General features: G+C 54.1%; 1 protein-coding gene across 1 annotated transcript in view; it reads right to left on the bottom strand.

The window, feature by feature from the left end:
- The window catches only part of LOC140193635 (protein kinase C alpha type-like), a 138,445-nt gene that overhangs the window by 46,730 nt on the left and 64,810 nt on the right, over positions 1–26,905 (bottom strand). The window contains exons 5-11 of the mRNA XM_072250795.1: positions 9,453–9,584; positions 8,391–8,547; positions 4,652–4,786; positions 2,940–3,036; positions 2,747–2,806; positions 1,788–1,853; positions 736–801 (exon numbers count right to left, since the gene is read on the bottom strand). Coding sequence (XP_072106896.1) covers positions 736–801; positions 1,788–1,853; positions 2,747–2,806; positions 2,940–3,036; positions 4,652–4,786; positions 8,391–8,547; positions 9,453–9,584 — 713 coding nt within the window. The remainder of the gene's footprint in view (positions 1–735; positions 802–1,787; positions 1,854–2,746; positions 2,807–2,939; positions 3,037–4,651; positions 4,787–8,390; positions 8,548–9,452; positions 9,585–26,905) is intronic.

Genomic DNA, 26,905 nt, shown 5'->3' with positions numbered 1-26,905 from the left:
ACGCAGAGTGAATCTCCCTCCGCACCGTCCCATCGCACACTCCCGGGGTCAGACGCAGAGTGAATCTCCCTCCGCACCGTCCCATCACACACTCCCGGGGTCAGACACAGAGTGAATCTCCCTCCGCACCGTCCCATCACACACTCCCGGGGTCAGACACAGAGTGAATCTCCCTCCACACCGTAGACACAGAGTGAATCTCCCTCCACACCGTCCCATCACACACTCCCGGGGTCAGACACAGAGTGAATCTCCCTCCACACCGTCCCATCACACACTCCCGGGGTCAGACACAGAGTGAATCTCCCTCCACACCGTCCCATCACACACTCCCGGGGTCAGACACAGAGTGAATCTCCCTCCACACCGTCCCATCACACACTCCCGGGGTCAGACACAGAGTGAAACTTCCTCCACACCGTCCCATCACATACTCCCAGGGTCAGAGACAGAGTGAATCTCCCTCCACACCGTCCCATCACACACTCCCAGGGTCAGACACAGAGTGAAGCTCCCTCCACACTGTCCCATCACACACTCCCAGGGTCAGACACAGAGTAAAGCTCCCTCCACACCGTCCCATCACACACTCCCGGGGTCAGACACAGAGTGAAACTCCCTCCACACCGTCCCATCACACACTCCCGGGGTCAGACACAGAGTGAAACTCCCTCCACACTGTCCCATCACACACTCCCGGGGTCAGACACAGGGCGAGAATTTTTGTGTACTTACCGGTGAGAGCAATCCCTTCTGGTTTGGGACTGACGGACCCTGATATTGAGGACGTGGGGATAGGGGCTGAAAAATGATGTAAACATAAGTTTGAAAATGAGAGTGGTTTCATTGTGAAATTCACTCGGTGATCACCTTGTGCAGTGGGACAGAGACTGGAGAGTGGGGGCAAGGGGGAGTTCCCACCTACAGGTAAGAGTGAAGGAAAGTGTATGGTAGTGAGGGGCTTTGGGGAAGGAGAGTGGAGATATGAGAGGGAGTAGGGGAGAGAGGGAGGGAGAGGGGTACAGAGGGAGAGAGAGTGTTTGATGACTTACAGATTGCAAAAGCTACGTCCACCGCGCAGTCTTCCCACACGCGCAGGGTCAGACGCAGAGTGAATCTCCCTCCGCACCGTCCCATCGCACACTCCCGGGGTCAGACGCAGAGTGAATCTCCCTCCGCACCGTCCCATCGCACACTCCCGGGGTCAGACGCAGAGTGAATCTCCCTCCGCACCGTCCCATCACACACTCCCGGGGTCAGACACAGAGTGAATCTCCCTCCGCACCGTCCCATCACACACTCCCGGGGTCAGACACAGAGTGAATCTCCCTCCACACCGTAGACACAGAGTGAATCTCCCTCCACACCGTCCCATCACACACTCCCGGGGTCAGACACAGAGTGAATCTCCCTCCACACCGTCCCATCACACACTCCCGGGGTCAGACACAGAGTGAATCTCCCTCCACACCGTCCCATCACACACTCCCAGGGTCAGAGACAGAGTGAATCTCCCTCCACACCGTCCCATCACACACTCCCAGGGTCAGACACAGAGTGAAGCTCCCTCCACACAGTCCCATCACACACTCCCAGGGTCAGACACAGAGTGAAGCTCCCTCCACACTGTCCCATCACACACTCCCGGGGTCAGACACAGAGTGAAACTCCCTCCACACCGTCCCATCACACACTCCCGGGGTCAGACACAGAGTGAAACTCCCTCCACACTGTCCCATCACACACTCCCGGGGTCAGACACAGGGCGAGAATTTTTGTGTACTTACCGGTGAGAGCAATCCCTTCTGGTTTGGGACTGACGGACCCTGATATTGAGGACGTGGGGATAGGGGCTGAAAAATGATGTAAACATAAATTTGAAAATGAGAGTGGTTTTATTGTGAAATTCACTCGGTGATCACCTTGTGCAGTGGGACAGAGACTGGAGAGTGGGGGCAAGGGGGAGTTCCCACCTACAGGTGAGAGTGAGAGAAAGTGTATGGTAGTGAGGGGCTTTGGGGAAGGAGGGGAGGGAGAGGCAGGGGGAGGGGAACAGAAGGAAAGAGAGAGAACAACAGAGAGAGTGTTTGAAAATGAGAGTGGTGTTGGTGTGAATTCACCCGGTGATTCCTCCTGTGCAGTGGGACAGAGAGTTTTTGGAAGTAAGTGATTAATAGGGAGGGTTGGGAGTGATTTTGAGTGAATGAGAGCAAAAAATGGAAATATTGTGAGGGATTGAGAGTGACTGAGAGATAGAGAGAGACTGTGACAAAGAGCAGTATGGAGGTCTTTGTATTGCTGCTGTTGTGTGTGGGTGTGTTGGTGATTGTACATCTGACAGTGAACAGACTGCTGATTGGTGTGTGTATGTGTGGGAGAGAGTGAGTCTATGTGCGTGTGTGTGTCTGACTGTCTGCTGTGATTGTGTGTCTACACTTGTGTCAGTGTGCACGAGCCTGTGTGTGTTTGTATGTTTATGGGGATCAGTGTGTGAACTTCTCCAACAGGAATCTGATTGTCTGGTGTGTGTGTGTCTGTCTGTGTGTGAGTGTGTGTGTGTCTGTGTTTGTGTGTGGGTGTGTGTGTGTGCACTTGTGTGTTTGTGCGGGTGTGTGTTTGTGTGTGTGGAGGGGTGTGTGTGTATCTGTATGTGTTTGTGTGTGTGTCTGAGTGTGTGGGGTGTGTGTGTGTCTGTGTGTGTCCATGTGTGGGTGTGTGTGTGTGTGGTTTAGTGTATGTGATTTACCTGGGTCTGCGCTCCGTCCTGCGTGCCCGTACGTGGTTCTTGTGTCCTGCGCAGTATCGTCTGCAGGGGGAAGTGACACACTGAGATGTCAGACAGCAAGTGGGGAATGACAGGGTGGGGACGGGAGGAGCTCCCTGTGACTGGGATCCTCCTGTGCAGAGGTTTTACGAGGGGTGGAGAGGGATTGCGTTACCTCCAGCTTCTTACACAGCTCAGCCTGGTCCTCGGCTGAATCCGAAACCACAGGGACATTGAAGTATTCTCCCTCTTCCTGGGCCAGCAGTTTAAACCTGGGGGTTGGAGAAAGTGGGGACAAGGGAAGGGGGTTGGGAGGAAAGAGAGTGCGTGAGAGAGGGGAGAGAGGAGGGAGGGAGGTGGGAGTGGGTGGAGGGAGGGGGAGAGAGGGTTGAGAAGGTGGGAGAAAGGGGGAGAACAGGGAAGAGAGAGGGGAAAGGGAGAGCAAGAAGGGGATGGGGCGTAGGAGAGAGGGGTGGGAACAATGTCTGATTAGATTGTCTTGTTGTTACACATTTGCTCCATGCAACATTGCCTCTCTTGTGCTACTTTGGCCCAAGTTTGTGACACATTTCACCCTCGTTTGATCTCATTCGGGTGATGTTCGATCACAGTTTCTGTCATGTTTGGTGAGCTTTCCTTCTGTCTTGGGTGGTTATTAGATCGTGTTTGGATTTTGGCAGTGCCTTGATTGAAAGATGTTTGAGCTATTCTCGGACCATGTTTCATGTTTGATCCATGTTCCGTTTGAGTTGCTCCATGTTCAGCCATGTTATGTCTATGTAAGCTCATGTAAGTCCATGTTCTGTCCAGACACCAGGTTGCGTTTCCTCCATTTGAGGGTCGGGTTTGGGACGTGTTCAGGCCGTGTATGGTCTGTGTATGGCCTGTTTGAAGGTGAGGTTTGGAATGTGTTCAGTAAGAGTGCAGGCTGTGTCCGGTCTGTGTTTGGCCCATTTGAAGGTCGGGTTTGGGAAGTATTTGGTTTGCGTTCAGGCCATGTGCAGTCCATGTTTGATCCATTTGAATATCAGGCTTGGGACCTGTTTTGTAAGCGCTCAGGCCGTATACAGTCTGTGTCTGGTCCGTTTGAATGTTGGGTTTGGGATGTGTTCAGTAACTGTACAGGACGTGTGTTATTTGTGTTTGGTCGATTTGAATGTCGGGTTTGGGAATTATTCGTTAAATGTTGAGGCCGTGTACAATCTGTGTTTGGTCCATTTGAATGTCGGGTTTGGGAATTATTCGTTAAATGTTGAGGCCGTGTACAATCTGTGTTTGGTCCATTTGAATGTCAGGTTTGGGAATTATTCGTTAAATGTTGAGGCCGTGTACAATCTGTGTTTGGTCCATTTGAATGTCGGGTTTGGGACGTGTTCAGTAAGCGTTAAAGCCGTGTACAGTCAGTGTTTCTTCCGCTTGAAGGTCGGATATGGGATGTATTCGGGAAGTGTACAGGGCGTGTACAGTCTGTGTTCGGTCCACGTGGAGGTCTGGTTTGGGAAGTAAGTTCGGGTCACGTACAGTTTGAGTTTGGTGCATTTGAAGGCTGTGTTTGGGAGTTTTGGTAAGTGTCCAGGTGACGTGCAGTCCGTGTTTTCTCCATTTGAGTTCGAGTTTGGGATGTGTCAGTAAGCGTTCAGGCCGTGTACAGTTCGCGTTTGCTCCATCTGAAGGTCAGGTTTGGGAAGTATTCGGGAAGCTTTCAGGTGTGTACAATCCGTGTTTGGTCCATTTCAAGGTTGTATTTGGGACGTGTTCGGTAAGCGTCAGGCCGTGTACAGTCCTGTTGGATAGGTGTTTAGCCGTTCTCAGGCCCTGTTCAGTCTGTGTTTTGGACACATGTGAGCCGTGTTCATTCCATGTCTGTTCTGCGGAGGAAATGCTCACCAGCTATCCACAGGGATGTTGTATAGCTCCGAGATTCCGAAAGACATGGCTCCCATAAAGTCATTACGGGACGTCCGGTCCCAGTCCCAGACCTCCACCAGGAGACGGCGTTCCCGATCTGATGGCTTCAGGGAGCTGGGGGGGGGGCGCGGGGAAGAGGGAGGGGAGAGAGAAAGAGAGGGGGATGAGGGTGTTGGTGATGGAGAAAATAAAGGGAGAGAGAGAGAAAGGGGAGAGGGGAAGAGATCCAGCAGGAGAGAGAGATGGGAAGATAGAGGAGATAGAGGGAGTGAGAGAGAGTGAAGTGGGGAGAGAAGGGGAAGAGAGGAGAAGAGAGATCGGGTGAGTAAGGAACAGAGAGAGGGGTGGGTGAGAGAGGAGAGAGATGGTTAGAGAGGAAGTGGGAGAGAGGGAGAAGAAGGGGAACATAAGCGGGAGAGACGGGGACAGAGAGGCGGAAATGGTAAAGAGAGAGGGAGAGATGGGGAGGGGGGAGAGATAGGCAAGTGGGGGAGTGGGGAGAGAGAGAACGGAGAGATGGGGAAAGATGTGGAGAATTTTCAAATGAGTCATGAACCATGAGACACAACTTTCCTTCTCCCCACTTTTTACCCACTTCCCTCTCCTACTCTCTGTCCCCTCCCCACTCACCACCCCACACTCCCTCTCCCCTCCCCACTCCTCCCCACTCCTTCTCCCCAATCCCTCTCCCCTCCCCACTCACCACCCCACATTCTCTCTCCCCTCCCCACTCCTTCTCCCCACTCTCTCTACGAACTCACCTGTCCTTTCCCCACTCACCTGTCCTTCTCCCCACTCACCTGTCCTCCCTACTCACCTGTCCTTCTCCCCACTCACCTGTCCTTCTCCCCACTCACCTGTCCTCTCCACTCACCTGTCCTTCTCCCCACTCACCTGTCCTTTCCCCACTCACCTGTCCTTCTCCCCACTCACCTGTCCTTCTCCCCACTCACCTGTCCTCTCCACTCACCTGTCCTCTCCACTCACCTGTCCTTCTCCCTACTCACCTGTCCTTCTCCCCACTCACCTGTCCTTTCCCCACTCACCTGTCCTTCTCCCCACTCCCCTGTCCTCCCTACTCACCTGTCCTTCTGCCCACTCACCTGTCCTCTCCACTCATCTGTCCTTCTCCCTACTCACCTGTCCTTCTCCCCACTCACCTGTCCTCTCCACTCACCTATCCTTCTCCCCACTCACTTGTCCTTCTCCCCACTCACTTGTCCTTCTGCCCACTCACCTGTCCTTCTGCCCACTCACCTGTCCTCCACGCTCACCTATCCTTTCCCCACTGCCCTGTCCTCCCCACTCACCTGTCCTTCTCCCCACTCACCTGTCCACCCCACTCACCTGTCCTCTCCGTCCACCTGCCTCTCCATTCACCCGTCCTTCTCCACACTCACCCGTCCTCCACACTCACCCGTCCTCTCCACCCACATGTCCTTCTCCACACCCACCTGTCCTCTCCACCCACCTGTCCTCCCTCCCACTCACCTGTCCTCTCCCCACTCACCTCTCTTCTCCACTCACCCGTCCTCTCCACCCACTCATCCTTCTTCCCACCCATCCTTCTTCCCACCCACCTGCCCTTTCCACCCACCTGCCCTTTCCACCCACCTGTCGTCTCCACCCACCTGTCGTCTCCACCCACCTGGCCTTCTCCACACTCACCCGACCTTCTCCCCACTCACCTGTCCTTTCCACCCATCCTTCTTCCCACTCACCTGTCCTTCTCCCCACTCACCTGTCCTCTCCACTCACCTGTCCTTCTCCCCACTCACCTGTCCTCTCCACCCACCCATCCTTCTTCCCACTCACCTGTCTTCTCCACCCACCTGTTCTCTCCACCCACCTATCCTTCTCCACACTCACCTGTCCTTCTCCACACTCACCTGTCCTTCTCCCGACTCACCTGTCCTTCTCCCCACTCACCTGTCCTCTCCACTCATCTGTCCTTCTCCCTACTCACCTGTCCTTCTCCCCACTCACCTGTCCTCTCCACGCACCTGTCCTTCTCCCCACTCACTTGTCCTTCTGCCCACTCACCTGTCCTTCTGCCCACTCACCTGTCCTCCACGCTCACCTATCCTTTCCCCACTGCCCTGTCCTCCCCACTCACCTGTCCTTCTCCCCACTCACCTGTCCACCCCACTCACCTGTCCTCTCCATCCACCTGCCTCTCCACTCACCCGTCCTTCTCCGCACTCACCTGTCCTTCTCCACACTCACCCATCCTCTCCACCCACATGTCCTTCTCCACACCCACCTGTCCTCTCCACCCATCTGTCGTCTCCACCCACCTGTCCTTCTCCACACTCACCTGTCCTTCTCCCCATTCACCCGTCCTTCTCCTCACTCACCTGTCCTTTCCACCCATCCTTCTCCCCACTCACCTCTTCTCCCCACTCACCTGTCCTCCCCACTCACCTGTCCTCCCCACTCACCTGTCCTCTCCACCCACCCATCCTTCTTCCCACTCACCTGTCTTCTCCACCCACCTGTTCTCTCCACCCACCTGTCCTTCTCCACACTCACCTGTCCTCCTCCCGACTCACCTGTCCTCCTCCCGACTCACCTGTCCTCCCGACTCACCTGTCCTGCTCCCGACTCACCTGCCCTTCTCTCTACTCACTTCTCCTTCTCCCCACTCACCTGTCCTCTGCACCCACCCATCCTTCTTCCCACTCACCTGTCCTCTCCACCCACCTGTCCTCTCCACCCACCTGTCCTCTCCACCCACCTGTCCTTCTCCACACCCAGCTGTCCTTCTCCACACTCACCTGTCCTGCTCCCCACTCACCTGTCCTTCTCTCCACTGACCTGTCCTCCACACTCACCTGTCCTTTCTCCATTCACCTGTCCTCTCTGCACTCACTCTCTTCTGACCATCACTCTCCTTCCCCACTTTCTACTTTGCTCCCCTTCTCCTGCCCTTCCTCTTTCCGCTGCTTCCTCTCTCAAAGTGAAAGGAAATTTCTTATTAAAGTCCATGTACGTCACCATATACAACCCTGAGGTTCATTTCCTTCTGGGCACTTACAGGAAAATAAAGAAATAAAATAGATATTTATGAAAACCAGAGACTGACATTGCACAAAAGTATAATCACACAAAGAAAAATAATACTGAGAACATGAGATGAAAAATCTTGGAGGTGTGTCCATAGGTTATAAGAGCAGTTTGGGAATGGGGTGAGTGAAGTTGAGTGATGTTATCCTCCAGTTCAGACCCTGATTGTCGAGAGGTGATAACTGTTCCTGGACCTGGTGGTGCGAGTCCTGAGGCTCCTGTACCTCCTTCCTGCCATAACGCTTCGTGTAGATGTGATCAGTGGTGGGGAGAGCGGGCTTTATTCACTACTTTTTGTAGAGTCTTCCCTTCAAGGGCATTGGTGTTTCCGTACCAGGCTGTCATGCAGCCGGTGAATATACTCTCCACCACACGTCCATGCAACGTTTGTCACAGTTTTAGATGTCATGCCAAATCTTGGCAAAATTTCAAGAAAGTAGAGGCAGTGCCGTGCTTTGTGATGATGTGTCCACAGCAGGTCCTCTGGATCGATAACTCTGAGGAATTTAGAGTTATCGACACTCTCCCCATCCATCATCCCCGTCTTCACCCCCTCCCTACCCGCCCCTTCGCTCCCTTTCCCGTTCCTCTCCCCTACGCACACCCTCCCTCCTTCCACACCCCTCCCTGTAGGTGCTGAGAGGGCCCTCACAAGGTGAAGGACTCGTTCCAGATGGGGTTGAGGGTTGACCGGATCGTACGGGTCTTTTGTTTACTTTGTCCTTTGGGGTCTGGGATCAACTTGAGCTTCACGTAGGGATCTGACAGTCCATTCGGATCCATCGGGATCAGATTCCGGGCTTCACCAACTGCGGGGGGTGGGGGGGGAGGAGAGAGAATGGGGAAGGGGGGCAGGGGGAGGGGAGAGAGAGATGGGTTGGGATAAAAAAACGGAAGAGAGAAGGGGAGGGAGAAGCAGGAGAAAGAGAGGTGAAGAGCGAGGGAGAGGGTGAAGAGCGAGGGAGAGGGTGAGGAGTGAGGGAGAGGGTGAAGAGCGAGGAAGAGGGTGAAGAGAGATGGGAGAGGCGGCAGAGAGAAAGGGGGAAGGGTGAGAGAGAGGAGAGAGGATAGTAAGAGAGGGTGATGGGGAGACAGGAACAAGAGAGGTGAGAGAGTGGGGAGAGATGGAGGTGAGCAAGGAGGAAGAGGGGAGAGAAAGAGGGGAAGGGGGAGAGAGAGGGGTTAGAGAGAAAAGGAAGAGAGGGTGATGGGGAGAGAAGAGAGAGAGGGGTTAGAGAGAGTGGAGAGAGAGAAGTAGGAAGAGGAGAGAGAGGGGAGAGGGTGGTGAGAGTAGGGGAGGGAGCGAGAGGAGGAGAGAGATGGGGAGAGAAGGTGGGGAAGGAGAGAGGTAGAAGACAGGGGAGTGGGGGGAGAGAGGTGGGGTGAGAATTGAAGAATGTGAGTTCCCTCACTGCCGCTCCCACAGTCTGGAGCTGCCACACCGCCCCTCCCATTGCATGCAGATCCCTCACTGCCCCTCCCAAGGCTTGGAACTCCATCATTGACCCTCCCACAGTGTGGAGCTCCCTCACCATGACACCCAAAACTCAAATCTTCCTCGCTGCCACTTCTACAGGACAGAATACCCTGGTCACCCCCCCCCTCACTGCCCCTTCTAGGGATACAGTTACGCTGACCCCCCCGCCCCCCCGTCACTGCCCGTTCTAGAGAACCAGTTACCCTGACCCCCCCCCTCACTGCCCCCAGGACAAACCTGTGACGTGAAGCTCGTTGTCAGTGTGGATGTCACACTTGAGGTGAATGCGACCGCGTCTCTCTGTGTGGTCCATCCCACACAGGCTGGGCACGTTGTTCACACACCGTTTGTGCACGTTCATCTCGCAGCCTGAAACAAATGGGGGGGGGGGAGAGACAGTCTGAAACAAATGGAGGGGCTTGGAAATTCCTCACACCCTAGGAATATATGTTCGGGGGGTGGAATTACATCTCACAGCCTGGAATGAACCGGATGAAGGGGAATTACATCTCACAGCCTAGGAACATATGGGGGGGGGGTGCAGAATTACAGTGGCATACAAAAGTTTGGGCACACCTGGTCAAGATTTCTGCTACTGTGAAGAGTTGAGTAGAAGATGAACTGATCTCCAAAAGTCATAAAGCTAAAGGTGAAACATTCTTTTCATCATCTTAAGCAAGATTAGTGTATTATTTTTGTTTTGTACAATTTTAGGGTGAAAAAAGGAAAGGAGCACCATCCAAACGTTTGGGCACCCCAAGAGATTTGAGCTCTCAGATAACTTTTACCAAGGTCTCAGACCTTAATTAGCTTGTTAGGACTATGGCTTGTTCACAGTTATCGTTAGGAAAAGCCAGGTTTGGCAAATTTCAAAGCTTTAAAAATACCCTGACTCCTCAAACCTTGTCCAAACAATCAGCAGCCATGGGCTCCTCTAAGCAGCTGCCTAGCACTCTGAAAATTAAAATAAATTATGCCCACAAAGCAGGAAAAGCCTATAAGAAGATAGCAAAGCGTTTACAGGTAGCAATTTCCTCAGTTTAGATTATGAGAACACTCAGTCCTCGTTTATTGTCACTTAAAAATGCAAGCATGCATTAAGAAATGATACAATGTTCCTCCAGAGTGATATCACAGGAAGGCACGGTGGGGGGGGGGGGTGCGGAATAATATCTCATACTTCAGGAATGCATGGGGGGGGTGGAGATGACATCTCACGGTGTAGAAACACAGGGGGGGGTGACTTCTCACAGTGTAGAAACACACGGGGGGGATGACATCTCACAGTGTAGAAACACACGGGGGGGATGACATCTCACGGTGTAGAAACATACGGGGGGGATGACATCTCAACAGTGTAGAAACACACGGGGGGGGATGACATCTCACAGTGTAGAAACACATGGGGGGGGGAGATGACATCTCACGATGTAGAAACACACGGGGGGGATGACATCTCAAGGTGTGGAAACACACGGGGGGATGACATCTCACAGTGTAGAGACACACGGAGGGAGGGGGGGATGACATATCAGGGTGTAGAAACACACGGGGGCAGATGACATTTCACGGTGTAGAAACACACGGCGGGGGGATGACATCTCACGATGTAGAAACACTGGGGTGGGATGACATCTCACGGTATAGAAACACACGGGGAGGGGGATGACATCTCACGGTATAGAAACCACACGTGGGGGAATGACATCTCACGGTGTAGAGACACACGGGGGTGGATGACATCTCACGGTGTAGAGAAACACGGGGGGGATGACATCTCACGGTGTAGAAACACACGGGGGGGGATAACATCTCACGGTGTAGAGAAACACGGGGGGGGATGACATCTCACAGTGTAGAAACACACGGGGGGTGAATGACATCTCACGGTGTAGAAACACACGGAGGGGATGACATCTCACTGTAGAGAAACACGGGGGGGATGACATCTCACAGTATAGAGACACAAGGGGAGTGAATGACATCTCATGGTGCAGAAACACACGGAGGGGGATGACATCTCACGGTGTGGAAACACACGGGGGGGATGACATCTCACAGTGTAGAGACACACGGGGGGGAGGATGACATATCACGGTGTAGAAACACACGGGGGGAGATGACATTTCACGGTGTAGAAACACACGGGGGGGGATGACATCTCACGGTGTAGAAACACTGGGGTGGGATGACATCTCTCGGTATAGAAACACACGGGGGGGGATGACATCTCACGGTGTAGAGAAACACTGGGGGGATGACATCTCACGGTGTAGAGAAACACGGGGGGGATGACATCTCACAGTGTAGTAACACACGGGGGGTGAATGACATCGCACGGTGTAGAAACACACGGGGGGGGATGACATCTCACGGTGTAGAAACACCCGGGGGGGGATGACATCTCACGGTGTAGAGAAACGGGGTGGATGACATCTCACAGTGTAGAAACACACGGGGGCGTGAAATGACATCTCACGGTGTAGAAACACACGGGGGGGGATGACATCTGACGGTGTAGAAACACACGGGGGGGGATGACATCTCACGGTGTAGAAAAACACGGGGGGGATGACATCTCACAGTGTAGAAACACACGGGGGGTGAATGACATCTCACGGTGTAGAAAAACACGGGGGGGATGACATCTCACAGTGGGGAAACACACGGGGGGGGCATGACATCTCACAGTGTTAAAACATGCGCTGGGGATGACATCTCACAGTGTAGAAACACACGGGGGGGTGATGATATCTCACAGTGTAGAGACACACGGGAGGGGATGACATCTCACGGTGTGGTAACACACGGGGGGGGATGACATCTCACGGTGTAGAAACACACGGGGGGATGACATCTGACAGTGTAGAAACACACGCGGGGGGATGACATCTCACGACGTAGAATCACACGGGGGGGGATGGCATCTCATAGTGTAGAAACACACGGGGGCGGGGGATGACATCTCACGGTGTAGAAACACACGGGGGGGGATGAAACTCACGGTGTAGAAACACACAGGGGGGGGAGATGACATCTCACGGTGTAGAAAGACACGGGGGGGATGACATCTCACGTTGTAGAAACACACGGGGGGGGATGACTATCTCCCGGTGTAGAAACACACGGGGGGGATGACATCTCACGGTGTAGAAAGCACACTGGGGGGGATGACATCTCACGGTGTAGAAACACACAGGGGGGAGATAACATCTCACGGTGTAGAAACACACGGGGGGGGGATGACATCTCACGGTGTAGTAACACACGGGGGGATGACATCTCACAGTGTAGAGACACACGGGGGGGATGACATATCACGGTGTAGAAACACACGGGGGGAGATGACATTTCACGGTGTAGAAACACACGGGGGGGGATGACATCTCACGGTGTAGAAACACTGGGGTGGGATGACATCTCTCGGTATAGAAACACACGGGGGGGGATGACATCTCACGGTGTAGAGAAACACTGGGGGGATGACATCTCACGGTGTAGAGAAACACGGGGGGGATGACATCTCACAGTGTAGTAACACACGGGGGGTGAATGACATCGCACGGTGTAGAAACACACGGGGGGGATGACATCTCACGGTGTAGAAACACCCGGGGGGGATGACATCTCACGGTGTAGAGAAACGGGGTGGATGACATCTCACAGTGTAGAAACACACGGGGGGTGAATGACATCTCACGGTGTAGAAACACACGGGGGGGGATGACATCTGACGGTGTAGAAACACACGGGGGGGATGACATCTCATGGTGTAGAAAAACACGGGGGGGGATGACATCTCACAGTGTAGAAACACACGGGGGTGAATGACATCTCACGGTGTAGAAAAACACGGGGGGGATGACATCTCACAGTGGGGAAACACACGGGGGGGGCATGACATCTCACAGTGTTAAAACACGCGCTGGGGATGACATCTCACAGTGTAGAAACACACGGGGGGGGTGATGATATCTCACAGTGTAGAGACACACGGGAGGGGATGACATCTCACGGTGTGGTAACACACGGGGGGGATGACATCTCACGGTGTAGAAACACACGGGGGGGGGATGCCATCTGACAGTTTAGAAACACACGCGGGGGGATGACATCTCACGATGTAGAATCACACGGGGGGGGATGGCATCTCATAGTGTAGAAACACACGGGGGCGGGGTGATGACATCTCACGGTGTAGAAACACTGGGGTGGGATGACATCTCTCGGTATAGAAACACACGGGGGGGGATGACATCTCACGGTGTAGAGAAACACTGGGGGGATGACATCTCACGGTGTAGAGAAACACGGGGGGGATGACATCTCACAGTGTAGAAACACACGGGGGGTGAATGACATCTCACGGTGTAGAAACACACGGAGGGGGATGACATCTCACTGTGTAGAGAAACACGGGGGGGATGACATCTCACAGTATAGAGACACACGGGAGTGAATGACATCTCATGGTGCAGAAACACACGGAGGGGGATGACATCTCACGGTGTGGAAACACACGGGGGGGATGACATCTCACAGTGTAGAGACACACGGGGGGGGATGACATATCACGGTGTAGAAACACACGGGGGGAGATGACATTTCACGGTGTAGAAACACACGGGGGGGGATGACATCTCACGGTGTAGAAACACTGGGGTGGGATGACATCTCTCGGTATAGAAACACACGGGGGGGGATGACATCTCACGGTGTTAGAGAAACACTGGGGGATGACATCTCACGGTGTAGAGAAACACGGGGGGGATGACATCTCACAGTGTAGTAACACACGGGGGGTGAATGACATCGCACGGTGTAGAAACACACGGGGGGGGATGACATCTCACGGTGTAGAAACACCCGGGGGGGGATGACATCTCACGGTGTAGAGAAACGGGGTGGATGACATCTCACAGTGTAGAAACACACGGGGGGTGAATGACATCTCACGGTGTAGAAACACACGGGGGGGGATGACATCTGACGGTGTAGAAACACACGGGGGGGGATGACATCTCACGGTGTAGAAAAACACGGGGGGGATGACATCTCACAGTGTAGAAACACACGGGGGGTGAATGACATCTCACGGTGTAGAAAAACACGGGGGGGATGACATCTCACAGTGGGGAAACACACGGGGGGGGCATGACATCTCACAGTGTTAAAACATGCGCTGGGGATGACATCTCACAGTATAGAAACACACGGGGGGGGTGATGATATCTCACAGTGTAGAGACACACGGGAGGGATGACATCTCACGGTGTGGTAACACACGGGGGGGGATGACATCTCACGGTGTAGAAACACACGGGGGGGATGACATCTGACAGTGTAGAAACACACGCGGGGGGATGACATCTCACGACGTAGAATCACACGGGGGGGGGATGGCATCTCATAGTGTAGAAACACACGGGGGCGGGGGATGACATCTCACGGTGTAGAAACACACGGGTGGGGGGATGAAACTCACGGTGTAGAAACACACGGGGGGGGGAGATGACATCTCACGGTGTAGAAAGACACGGGGGGGATGACATCTCACGTTGTAGAAACACACGGGGGGGGGGATGACATCTCCCGGTGTAGAAACACACGGGGGGGATGACATCTCACGGTGTAGAAACACACTGGGGGGGATGACATCTCACAGTGTAGAGACACACGGGGGGGGGGGGTGACATCTCACGGTATAGAAACACACGGGGGAGGGATGACATCTCACGGTGAAGAAACACACACGGGGGGGGGGATGACATCTCACAGTGTTAAAACACGCGCTGGGGATGACATCTCACAGTGTAGAAACACACGGGGGGGTGATGATATCTCACAGTGTAGAGACACACGGGAGGGGATGACATCTCACGGTGTGGTAACACACGGGGGGGGATGACATCTCACGGTGTAGAAACACACGGGGGGGGATGACATCTGACAGTGTAGAAACACACGCGGGGTGATGACATCTCACGATGTAGAATCACACGGGGGGGGATGGCATCTCATAGTTTAGAAACACACGGGGGCGGGGGATGACATCTCACGGTGTAGAAACACTGGGGTGGGATGACATCTCTCGGTATAGAAACACACGGGGGGGGATGACATCTCACGGTGTAGAGAAACACTGGGGGGATGACATCTCACGGTGTAGAGAAACACGGGGGGGATGACATCTCACAGTGTAGTAACACACGGGGGGTGAATGACATCGCACGGTGTAGAAACACACGGGGGGGGATGACATCTCACGGTGTAGAAACACCCGGGGGGGGATGACATCTCACGGTGTAGAGAAACGGGGTGGATGACATCTCACAGTGTAGAAACACACGGGGGGTGAATGACATCTCACGGTGTAGAAACACACGGGGGGGGGATGACATCTGACGGTGTAGAAACACACGGGGGGGGATGACATCTCACGGTGTAGAAAAACACGGGGGGGATGACATCTCACAGTGTAGAAACACACGGGGGGTGAATGACATCTCACGGTGTAGAAAAACACGGGGGGGATGACATCTCACAGTGGGGAAACACACGGGGGGGGCATGACATCTCACAGTGTTAAAACACGCGCTGGGGATGACATCTCACAGTGTAGAAACACACGGGGGGGGTGATGATATCTCACAGTGTAGAGACACACGGGAGGGGATGACATCTCACGGTGTGGTAACACACGGGGGGGGATGACATCTCACGGTGTAGAAACACACGGGGGGGGATGACATCTGACAGTGTAGAAACACACGCGGGGGCATGACATCTCACGATGTAGAATCACACGGGGGGGGATGGCATCTCATAGTGTAGAAACACACGGGGGCGGGGGATGACATCTCACGGTGTAGAAACACTGGGGTGGGATGACATCTCTCGGTATAGAAACACACGGGGGGGGATGACATCTCACGGTGTAGAGAAACACTGGGGGGATGACATCTCACGGTGTAGAGAAACACGGGGGGGATGACATCTCACAGTGTAGAAACACACGGGGGGTGAATGACATCTCACGGTGTAGAAACACACGGAGGGGGATGACATCTCACTGTGTAGAGAAACACGGGGGGGATGACATCTCACAGTATAGAGACACACGGGGAGTGAATGACATCTCATGGTGCAGAAACACACGGAGGGGGATGACATCTCACGGTGTGGAAACACACGGGGGGGATGACATCTCACAGTGTAGAGACACACGGGGGGGGATGACATATCACGGTGTAGAAACACACGGGGGGAGATGACATTTCACGGTGTAGAAACACACGGGGGGGGATGACATCTCACGGTGTAGAAACACTGGGGTGGGATGACATCTCTCGGTATAGAAACACACGGGGGGAGATGACATCTCACGGTGTAGAGAAACACTGGGGGGATGACATCTCACGGTGTAGAGAAACACGGGGGGGATGACATCTCACAGTGGGGAAACACACGGGGGGGGCATGACATCTCACAGTGTTAAAACACGCGCTGGGGATGACATCTCACAGTGTAGAAACACACGGGGGGGGTGATGATATCTCACAGTGTAGAGACACACGGGGGGGGGATGACATCTCACGGTGTAGAAACACCCGGGGGGGGATGACATCTCACGGTGTAGAGAAACGGGGTGGATGACATCTCACAGTGTAGAAACACACGGGGGGTGAATGACATCTCACGGTGTAGAAACACACGGGGGGGGATGACATCTGACGGTGTAGAAACACACGGGGGGGGATGACATCTCACGGTGTAGAAAAACACGGGGGGGATGACATCTCACAGTGTAGAAACACACGGGGGGTGAATGACATCTCACGGTGTAGAAAAACACGGGGGGGATGACATCTCACAGTGGGGAAACACACGGGGGGGGCATGACATCTCACAGTGTTAAAACATGCGCTGGGGATGACATCTCACAGTGTAGAAACACACGGGGGGGGTGATGATATCTCACAGTGTAGAGACACACGGGAGGGGATGACATCTCACAGTGTGGTAACACACGGGGGGGGATGACATCTCACGGTGTAGAAACACACGGGGGGGGATGACATCTGACTGTAGAAACACACGCGGGGGGATGACATCTCACGACGTAGAATCACACGGGGGGGGATGGCATCTCATAGTGTAGAAACACACGGGGGCGGGGGATGACATCTCACGGTGTAGAAACACACGGGGGGGGGGATGAAACTCACGGTGTAGAAACACACGGGGGGGGAGATGACATCTCACGGTGTAGAAAGACACGGGGGGGATGACATCTCACGTTGTAGAAACACACGGGGGGGGATGACATCTCCCGGTGTAGAAACACACGGGGGGGATGACATCTCACGGTGTAGAAACACACTGGGGGGGATGACATCTCACAGTGTAGAGACACACGGGGGGGGTGACATCTCACGGTATAGAAACACACGGGGGAGGGATGACATCTCACGGTGACGAAATACACACGGAGGGGGGATGACATCTCACAGTGTAGAAACACACGGGGAGGATGACATCTCACGGTGTAGAAACACACGGGGGGGAGATAACATCTCACGGTGTAGAAACACACGGGGGGGGGGATGACATCTCACGGTGTAGTAACACACGGGGGGATGACATCTCACAGTGTAGAGACACACGGGGGGGGATGACATATCACGGTGTAGAAACACACGGGGGGAGATGACATTTTACGGTGTAGAAACACACGGGGGGGGGATGACATCTCACGGTGTAGAAACACTGGGGTGGGATGACATCTCTCGGTATAGAAACACACGGGGGGGGATGACATCTCACGGTGTAGAGAAACACTGGGGGGATGACATCTCACGGTGTAGAGAAACACGGGGGGGATGACATCTCACAGTGTAGTAACACACGGGGGGTGAATGACATCGCACGGTGTAGAAACACACGGGGGGGGATGACATCTCACGGTGTAGAAACACCCGGGGGGGGATGACATCTCACGGTGTAGAGAAACGGGGTGGATGACATCTCACAGTGTAGAAACACACGGGGGGTGAATGACATCTCACGGTGTAGAAACACACGGGGGGGGATGACATCTGACGGTGTAGAAACACACGGGGGGGGATGACATCTCACGGTGTAGAAAAACACGGGGGGGATGACATCTCACAGTGTAGAAACACACGGGGGGTGAATGACATCTCACGGTGTAGAAAAACACGGGGGGGATGACATCTCACAGTGGGGAAACACACGGGGGGGGCATGACATCTCACAGTGTTAAAACACGCGCTGGGGATGACATCTCACAGTGTAGAAACACACGGGGGGGGTGATGATATCTCACAGTGTAGAGACACACGGGGGGGGGATGACATCTCACGGTGTAGTAACACACGGGGGGGATGACATCTCACAGTGTAGAGACACACGGGGGGGGATGACATATCACGGTGCAGAAACACACGGGGGGAGATGACATTTCACGGTGTAGAAACACACGGGGGGGGATGACATCTCACGGTGTAGAAACACTGGGGTGGGATGACATCTCTCGGTATAGAAACACACGGGGGGGGATGACATCTCACGGTGTAGAGAAACACTGGGGGGATGACATCTCACGGTGTAGAGAAACACGGGGGGGATGACATCTCACAGTGTAGTAACACACGGGGGGTGAATGACATCGCACGGTGTAGAAACACACGGGGGGGGATGACATCTCACGGTGTAGAAACACCCGGGGGGGGATGACATCTCACGGTGTAGAGAAACGGGGTGGATGACATCTCACAGTGTAGAAACACACGGGGGGTGAATGACATCTCACGGTGTAGAAACACACGGGGGGGGATGACATCTGACGGTGTAGAAACACACGGGGGGGGATGACATCTCACGGTGTAGAAAAACACGGGGGGGATGACATCTCACAGTGTAGAAACACACGGGGGGTGAATGACATCTCACGGTGTAGAAAAACACGCGGGGGATGACATCTCACAGTGGGGAAACACACGGGGGGGGCATGACATCTCACAGTGTTAAAACACGCGCTGGGGATGACATCTCACAGTGTAGAAACACACGGGGGGGGGTGATGATATCTCACAGTGTAGAGACACACGGGAGGGGATGACATCTCACGGTGTGGTAACACACGGGGGGGGATGACATCTCACGGTGTAGAAACACACGGGGGGGGATGACATCTGACAGTGTAGAAACACACGCGGGGGGATGACATCTCACGATGTAGAATCACACGGGGGGGGATGGCATCTCATAGTTTAGAAACACACGGGGGCGGGGGATGACATCTCACGGTGTAGAAACACTGGGGTGGGATGACATCTCTCGGTATAGAAACACACGGGGGGGGATGACATCTCACGGTGTAGAGAAACACTGGGGGGATGACATCTCACGGTGTAGAGAAACACGGGGGGGATGACATCTCACAGTGTAGTAACACACGGGGGGTGAATGACATCGCACGGTGTAGAAACACACGGGGGGGGATGACATCTCACGGTGTAGAAACACCCGGGGGGGGATGACATCTCACGGTGTAGAGAAACGGGGTGGATGATATCTCACAGTGTAGAAACACACGGGGGGTGAATGACATCTCACGGTGTAGAAACACACGGGGGGGGATGACATCTGACGGTGTAGAAACACACGGGGGGGGATGACATCTCACGGTGTAGAAAAACACGGGGGGGATGACATCTCACAGTGTAGAAACACACGGGGGGTGAATGACATCTCACGGTGTAGAAAAACACGGGGGGGATGACATCTCACAGTGGGGAAACACACGGGGGGGGCATGACATCTCACAGTGTTAAAACACGCGCTGGGGATGACATCTCACAGTGTAGAAACACACGGGGGGGGTGATGATATCTCACAGTGTAGAGACACACGGGAGGGGATGACATCTCACGGTGTGGTAACACACGGGGGGGGATGACATCTCACGGTGTAGAAACACACGGGGGGGGATGACATCTGACAGTGTAGAAACACACGCGGGGGGATGACATCTCACGATGTAGAATCACACGGGGGGGGATGGCATCTCATAGTGTAGAAACACACGGGGGCGGGGGATGACATCTCACGGTGTAGAAACACTGGGGTGGGATGACATCTCTCGGTATAGAAACACACGGGGGGGGATGACATCTCACGGTGTAGAGAAACACTGGGGGGATGACATCTCACGGTGTAGAGAAACACGGGGGGGATGACATCTCACAGTGTAGAAACACACGGGGGGTGAATGACATCTCACGGTGTAGAAACACACGGAGGGGGATGACATCTCACTGTGTAGAGAAACACGGGGGGGATGACATCTCACAGTATAGAGACACACGGGGAGTGAATGACATCTCATGGTGCAGAAACACACGGAGGGGGATGACATCTCACGGTGTGGAAACACACGGGGGGGATGACATCTCACAGTGTAGAGACACACGGGGGGGGATGACATATCACGGTGTAGAAACACACGGGGGGAGATGACATTTCACGGTGTAGAAACACACGGGGGGGATGACATCTCACGGTGTAGAAACACTGGGGTGGGATGACATCTCTCGGTATAGAAACACACGGGGGGGGATGACATCTCACGGTGTAGAGAAACACTGGGGGGATGACATCTCACGGTGTAGAGAAACACGGGGGGGATGACATCTCACAGTGTAGTAACACACGGGGGGGTGAATGACATCGCACGGTGTAGAAACACACGGGGGGGGATGACATCTCATGGTGTAGTAACACACGGGGGGGATGACATCTCACAGTGTAGAGACACACGGGGGGGGATGACATATCACGGTGTAGAAACACACGGGGGGAGATGACATTTCACGGTGTAGAAACACACGGGGGGGGATGACATCTCACGGTGTAGAAACACTGGGGTGGGATGACATCTCTCGGTATAGAAACACACGGGGGGGGATAACATCTCACGGTGTAGAGAAACACTGGGGGGATGACATCTCACGGTGTAGAGAAACACGGGGGGGATGACATCTCACAGTGTAGTAACACACGGGGGGTGAATGACATCGCACGGTGTAGAAACACACGGGGGGGGGATGACATCTCACGGTGTAGAAACACCCGGGGGGGGATGACATCTCACGGTGTAGAGAAACGGGGTGGATGACATCTCACAGTGTAGAAACACACGGGGGGTGAATGACATCTCACGGTGTAGAAACACACGGGGGGGGATGACATCTGACGGTGTAGAAACACACGGGGGGGGATGACATCTCACGGTGTAGAAAAACACGGGGGGGATGACATCTCACAGTGTAGAAACACACGGGGGGTGAATGACATCTCACGGTGTAGAAAAACACGGGGGGGATGACATCTCACAGTGGGGAAACACACGGGGGGGGCATGACATCTCACAGTGTTAAAACACGCGCTGGGGATGACATCTCACAGTGTAGAAACACACGGGGGGGGTGATGATATCTCACAGTGTAGAAACACACGAGGGGGGATGACATCTCACGGTGTAGAAACACACGGGGGCGGGGGATGACATCTCACGGTGTAGAAACACTGGGGTGGGATGACATCTCTCGGTATAGAAACACACGGGGGGGAATGACATCTCACGGTGTAGAGAAACACTGGGGGGATGACATCTCACGGTGTAGAGAAACACGGGGGGGATGACATCTCACAGTGTAGAAACACACGGGGGGGTGAATGACATCTCACGGTGTAGAAACACACGGAGGGGGATGACATCTCACTGTGTAGAGAAACACGGGGGGGATGACATCTCACAGTATAGAGACACACGGGGAGTGAATGACATCTCATGGTGCAGAAACACACGGAGGGGGATGACATCTCACGGTGTGGAAACACACGGGGGGGATGACATCTCACAGTGTAGAGACACACGGGGGGGGATGACATATCACGGTGTAGAAACACACGGGGGGAGATGACATTTCACGGTGTAGAAACACACGGGGGGGATGACATCTCACGGTGTAGAAACACTGGGGTGGGATGACATCTCTCGGTATAGAAACACACGGGGGGGGATGACATCTCACGGTGTAGAGAAACACTGGGGGGATGACATCTCACGGTGTAGAGAAACACGGGGGGGATGACATCTCACAGTGTAGTAACACACGGGGGGTGAATGACATCGCACGGTGTAGAAACACACGGGGGGGGATGACATCTCATGGTGTAGTAACACACGGGGGGGATGACATCTCACAGTGTAGAGACACACGGGGGGGGATGACATATCACGGTGTAGAAACACACGGGGGGAGATGACATTTCACGGTGTAGAAACACACGGGGGGGGATGACATCTCACGGTGTAGAAACACTGGGGTGGGATGACATCTCTCGGTATAGAAACACACGGGGGGGGATAACATCTCACGGTGTAGAGAAACACTGGGGGGATGACATCTCACGGTGTAGAGAAACACGGGGGGGATGACATCTCACAGTGTAGTAACACACGGGGGGTGAATGACATCGCACGGTGTAGAAACACACGGGGGGGGGATGACATCTCACGGTGTAGAAACACCCGGGGGGGGATGACATCTCACGGTGTAGAGAAACGGGGTGGATGACATCTCACAGTGTAGAAACACACGGGGGGTGAATGACATCTCACGGTGTAGAAACACACGGGGGGGGATGACATCTGACGGTGTAGAAACACACGGGGGGGGATGACATCTCACGGTGTAGAAAAACACGGGGGGGATGACATCTCACAGTGTAGAAACACACGGGGGGTGAATGACATCTCACGGTGTAGAAAAACACGGGGGGGATGACATCTCACAGTGGGGAAACACACGGGGGGGGCATGACATCTCACAGTGTTAAAACACGCGCTGGGGATGACATCTCACAGTGTAGAAACACACGGGGGGGGTGATGATATCTCACAGTGTAGAAACACACGAGGGGGGATGACATCTCACGGTGTAGAAACACACGGGGGGAATGACATCTCACAGTGTAGAAACACACGAGGGGGGATGACATCTCACGGTGTAGAAACACAAGGGGGTGGGATGACAACTCACGGTGTAGAAAAACACGGGGGGGATGACATCTCACAGCGTAGAAACACACGGGGGGGGCGATGACATCTCACAGTATAAAGACACACGGGAGGGATGACATCTCACTGTAGAAACAGACGGGGGGGGGGGAATGACATCTCACGGTGCCGAACACACGGGGGGGGGAATGACATCTCACAGTGTAGAAACACACGGGGGGGGGATGACATCTCACGGTGTAGAAACACACGGGGGGGGGGATGACATCACACGGTGGTGGGGTGACATCCAACGGTGTAGAAACACACGGGGGGGATGACATCACACGGTGTAGAAACACACGGTGGTGGGGTGACATCCAACGGTGTAGAAACACACGGGGGGGATGACATCTCACGGTGTAGAAACACACGGGAGGGGGATGACTACTCACAGTGCAGAGACAAACGGGGGGGATGACATCTCACATTGTAGAGACACACGGGGGGGAAGACATCTCACGGTGTAGAAAGACACGGGGGGGATGACATGTCACAGTGTAGAAACAGACGAGGCGGGATGACATCTCACGGTGTAGAAACACAAGGGGGTGGGATGACAACTCACAGTGTAGAAACACACGGGGAGGATGACATCTCACAGTGTAGAAACACAAGGGGGTGGGATGACAACTCACGGTTTAGAAAAACACGGTGGGGATGACATCTCACGGTGTAGAAACACACGGGGGGGATGACATCTCACAGTTTAGAAACACACGAGGGGGGATGACATCTCACGGTGTAGAAACACACGGGGGGAATGACATCTCACAGTGTAGAAACACACGAGGGGGGATGACATCTCACGGTGTAGAAACACACGGGGGGAATGACATCTCACAGTGTAGAAACACACGAGGGGGGATGACATCTCACGGTGTAGAAACACAAGGGGGTGGGATGACAACTCACGGTGTAGAAAAACACGGGGGGGGATGACATCTCACAGCGTAGAAACACACGGGGGGGGCGATGACATCTCACAGTATAAAGACACACGGGAGGGATGACATCTCACTGTAGAAACAGACGGGGGGGGGGAATGACATCTCACGGTGCCGAACACACGGGGGGGGGGAATGACATCTCACAGTGTAGAAACACACGGGGGGGGGGATGACATCTCACGGTGTAGAAACACACGGGGGGGGGGATGACATCACACGGTGGTGGGGTGACATCCAACGGTGTAGAAACACACGGGGGGGATGACATCACACGGTGTAGAAACACACGGTGGTGGGGTGACATCCAACGGTGTAGAAACACACGGGGGGGATGACATCTCACGGTGTAGAAACACACGGGAGGGGGATGACTACTCACAGTGCAGAGACAAACGGGGGGGATGACATCTCACATTGTAGAGACACACGGGGGGGAAGACATCTCACGGTGTAGAAAGACACGGGGGGGATGACATGTCACAGTGTAGAAACAGACGAGGCGGGATGACATCTCACGGTGTAGAAACACAAGGGGGTGGGATGACAACTCACAGTGTAGAAACACACGGGGAGGATGACATCTCACAGTGTAGAAACACAAGGGGGTGGGATGACAACTCACGGTTTAGAAAAACACGGTGGGGATGACATCTCACGGTGTAGAAACACACGGGGGGGATGACATCTCACAGTTTAGAAACACACGAGGGGGGATGACATCTCACGGTGTAGAAACACACGGGGGGAATGACATCTCACAGTGTAGAAACACACGAGGGGGGATGACATCTCACGGTGTAGAAACACAAGGGGGTGGGATGACAACTCACGGTGTAGAAAAACACGGGGGGGATGACATCTCACAGCGTAGAAACACACGGGGGGGGCGATGACATCTCGCAGTATAAAAACACACGGGAGGGATGACATCTCACTGTAGAAACAGACGGGGGGGGGAATGACATCTCACGGTGCCGAACACACGGGGGGGGGTGAGTGACATCTCACAGTGTAGAAACACACGGGGCGGGGGTGACATCTCACGGTGTAGAAACACACGGGGGGGGATGACATCACACGGTGGTGGGGTGACATCCAACGGTGTAGAAACACACGGGGGGGATGACATCTCACGGTGTAGAAACACACGGGAGGGGGATGACTACCCACAGTGCAGAGACACACGGGGGGGATGACATCTCACCGTGTAGAGACACTCGGGGGGGATGACATCTCACGGTGTAGAAACACACGGGGGGGATGACATCTCACAGTGTAGAAACACACGAGGAGGGATGACATCTCACGGTGTAGAAACACAAGGGGTGGGATGACAAATCAGGGTGTAGCAACAGAAAGGGGTGGGATGACAACTCACGGTGTAGAAAAACACGGGGGGGATGACATCTCACAGCGTAGAAACACACGGGGGGGCGATGACATCTCACAGTATAAAAACACACGAGGGGGATGACATCTCACTGTGTAGAAACACACGGGGGGGGGGGAATGACATCTCACGGTGCCGAACACACGGGGGGGGGGAATGACATCTCACAGTGTAGAAACACAAGGGGGGGGGATGACATCTCACGGTGTAGAAACACACGGGGGGGGATGACATCACACGGTGTAGAAACACACGGTGGTGGGGTGACATCCAACGGTGTAGAAACACACGGTGGTGGGGTGACATCCAACGGTGTAGAAACACACGGGAGGGGGATGACTACTCACAGTGCAGAGACAAACGGGGGAGATGACATCTCACATTGTAGAGACACACGGGGGGGAAGACATCTCACGGTGTAGAAACACACGGGGGGGATGACATGTCACAGTGTAGAAACAGACGAGGCGGGATGACATCTCACGGTGTAGAAACACAAGGGGGTGGGATGACAACTCACGGTGTAGAAACACACGGGGAGGATGACATCTCACAGTGTAGAAACACACGGGGGGGCGATGACGTCTCACAGTATAAAAACACACGAGAGGGATGACATCTCACAGTGTAGAAACAGACGTGGGGGGGGGGATGACATTTCACGGTGTAGAAACACACGGGGAGGATGACATCTCACAGTGCAAAGACACACGGGGGGGATGACATCTCACGGTGTAGAAACACACGGGGGGGATGACATCCCACAGTGTAGAGACACACGGGGGGGGGGGATGACATCTCACAGTGCAGAGACACACGGGGGGGAATGACATCTCATAGTGCAGAGACACACGGTGGGGATGACATCTCACGGTGTAGAAACACACGGGGGGGATGACATCTCACAGTGTAGAAACACACGAGGGGGGATGACATCTCACCGTGTAGAAACACAAGGGGGTGGGATGACAACTCACGGTTTAGAAAAACACGGGGGGGATGACATCTCACAGCGTAGAAACACACGGGGGGGGCGATGACATCTCACAGTATAAAAACACACGAGGGGGATGACATCTCACTGTGTAGAAACACACGGGGGGGAATGACATCTCACGGTGCCGAACACACGGGGCGGGGGGGGGGGGGGAATGACATCTCACGGTGTAGAAACACACGGGGGGGGGGATGACATCACACG

This window comes from Mobula birostris, unplaced genomic scaffold, assembly GCF_030028105.1.
Source record: "Mobula birostris isolate sMobBir1 unplaced genomic scaffold, sMobBir1.hap1 scaffold_651, whole genome shotgun sequence".
Classification (NCBI taxonomy): Eukaryota; Metazoa; Chordata; class Chondrichthyes; order Myliobatiformes; family Myliobatidae; genus Mobula; species Mobula birostris.
Note: the sequence above shows the minus strand (reverse complement) of the source record. Positions and strands in the feature narration are given on the sequence as shown.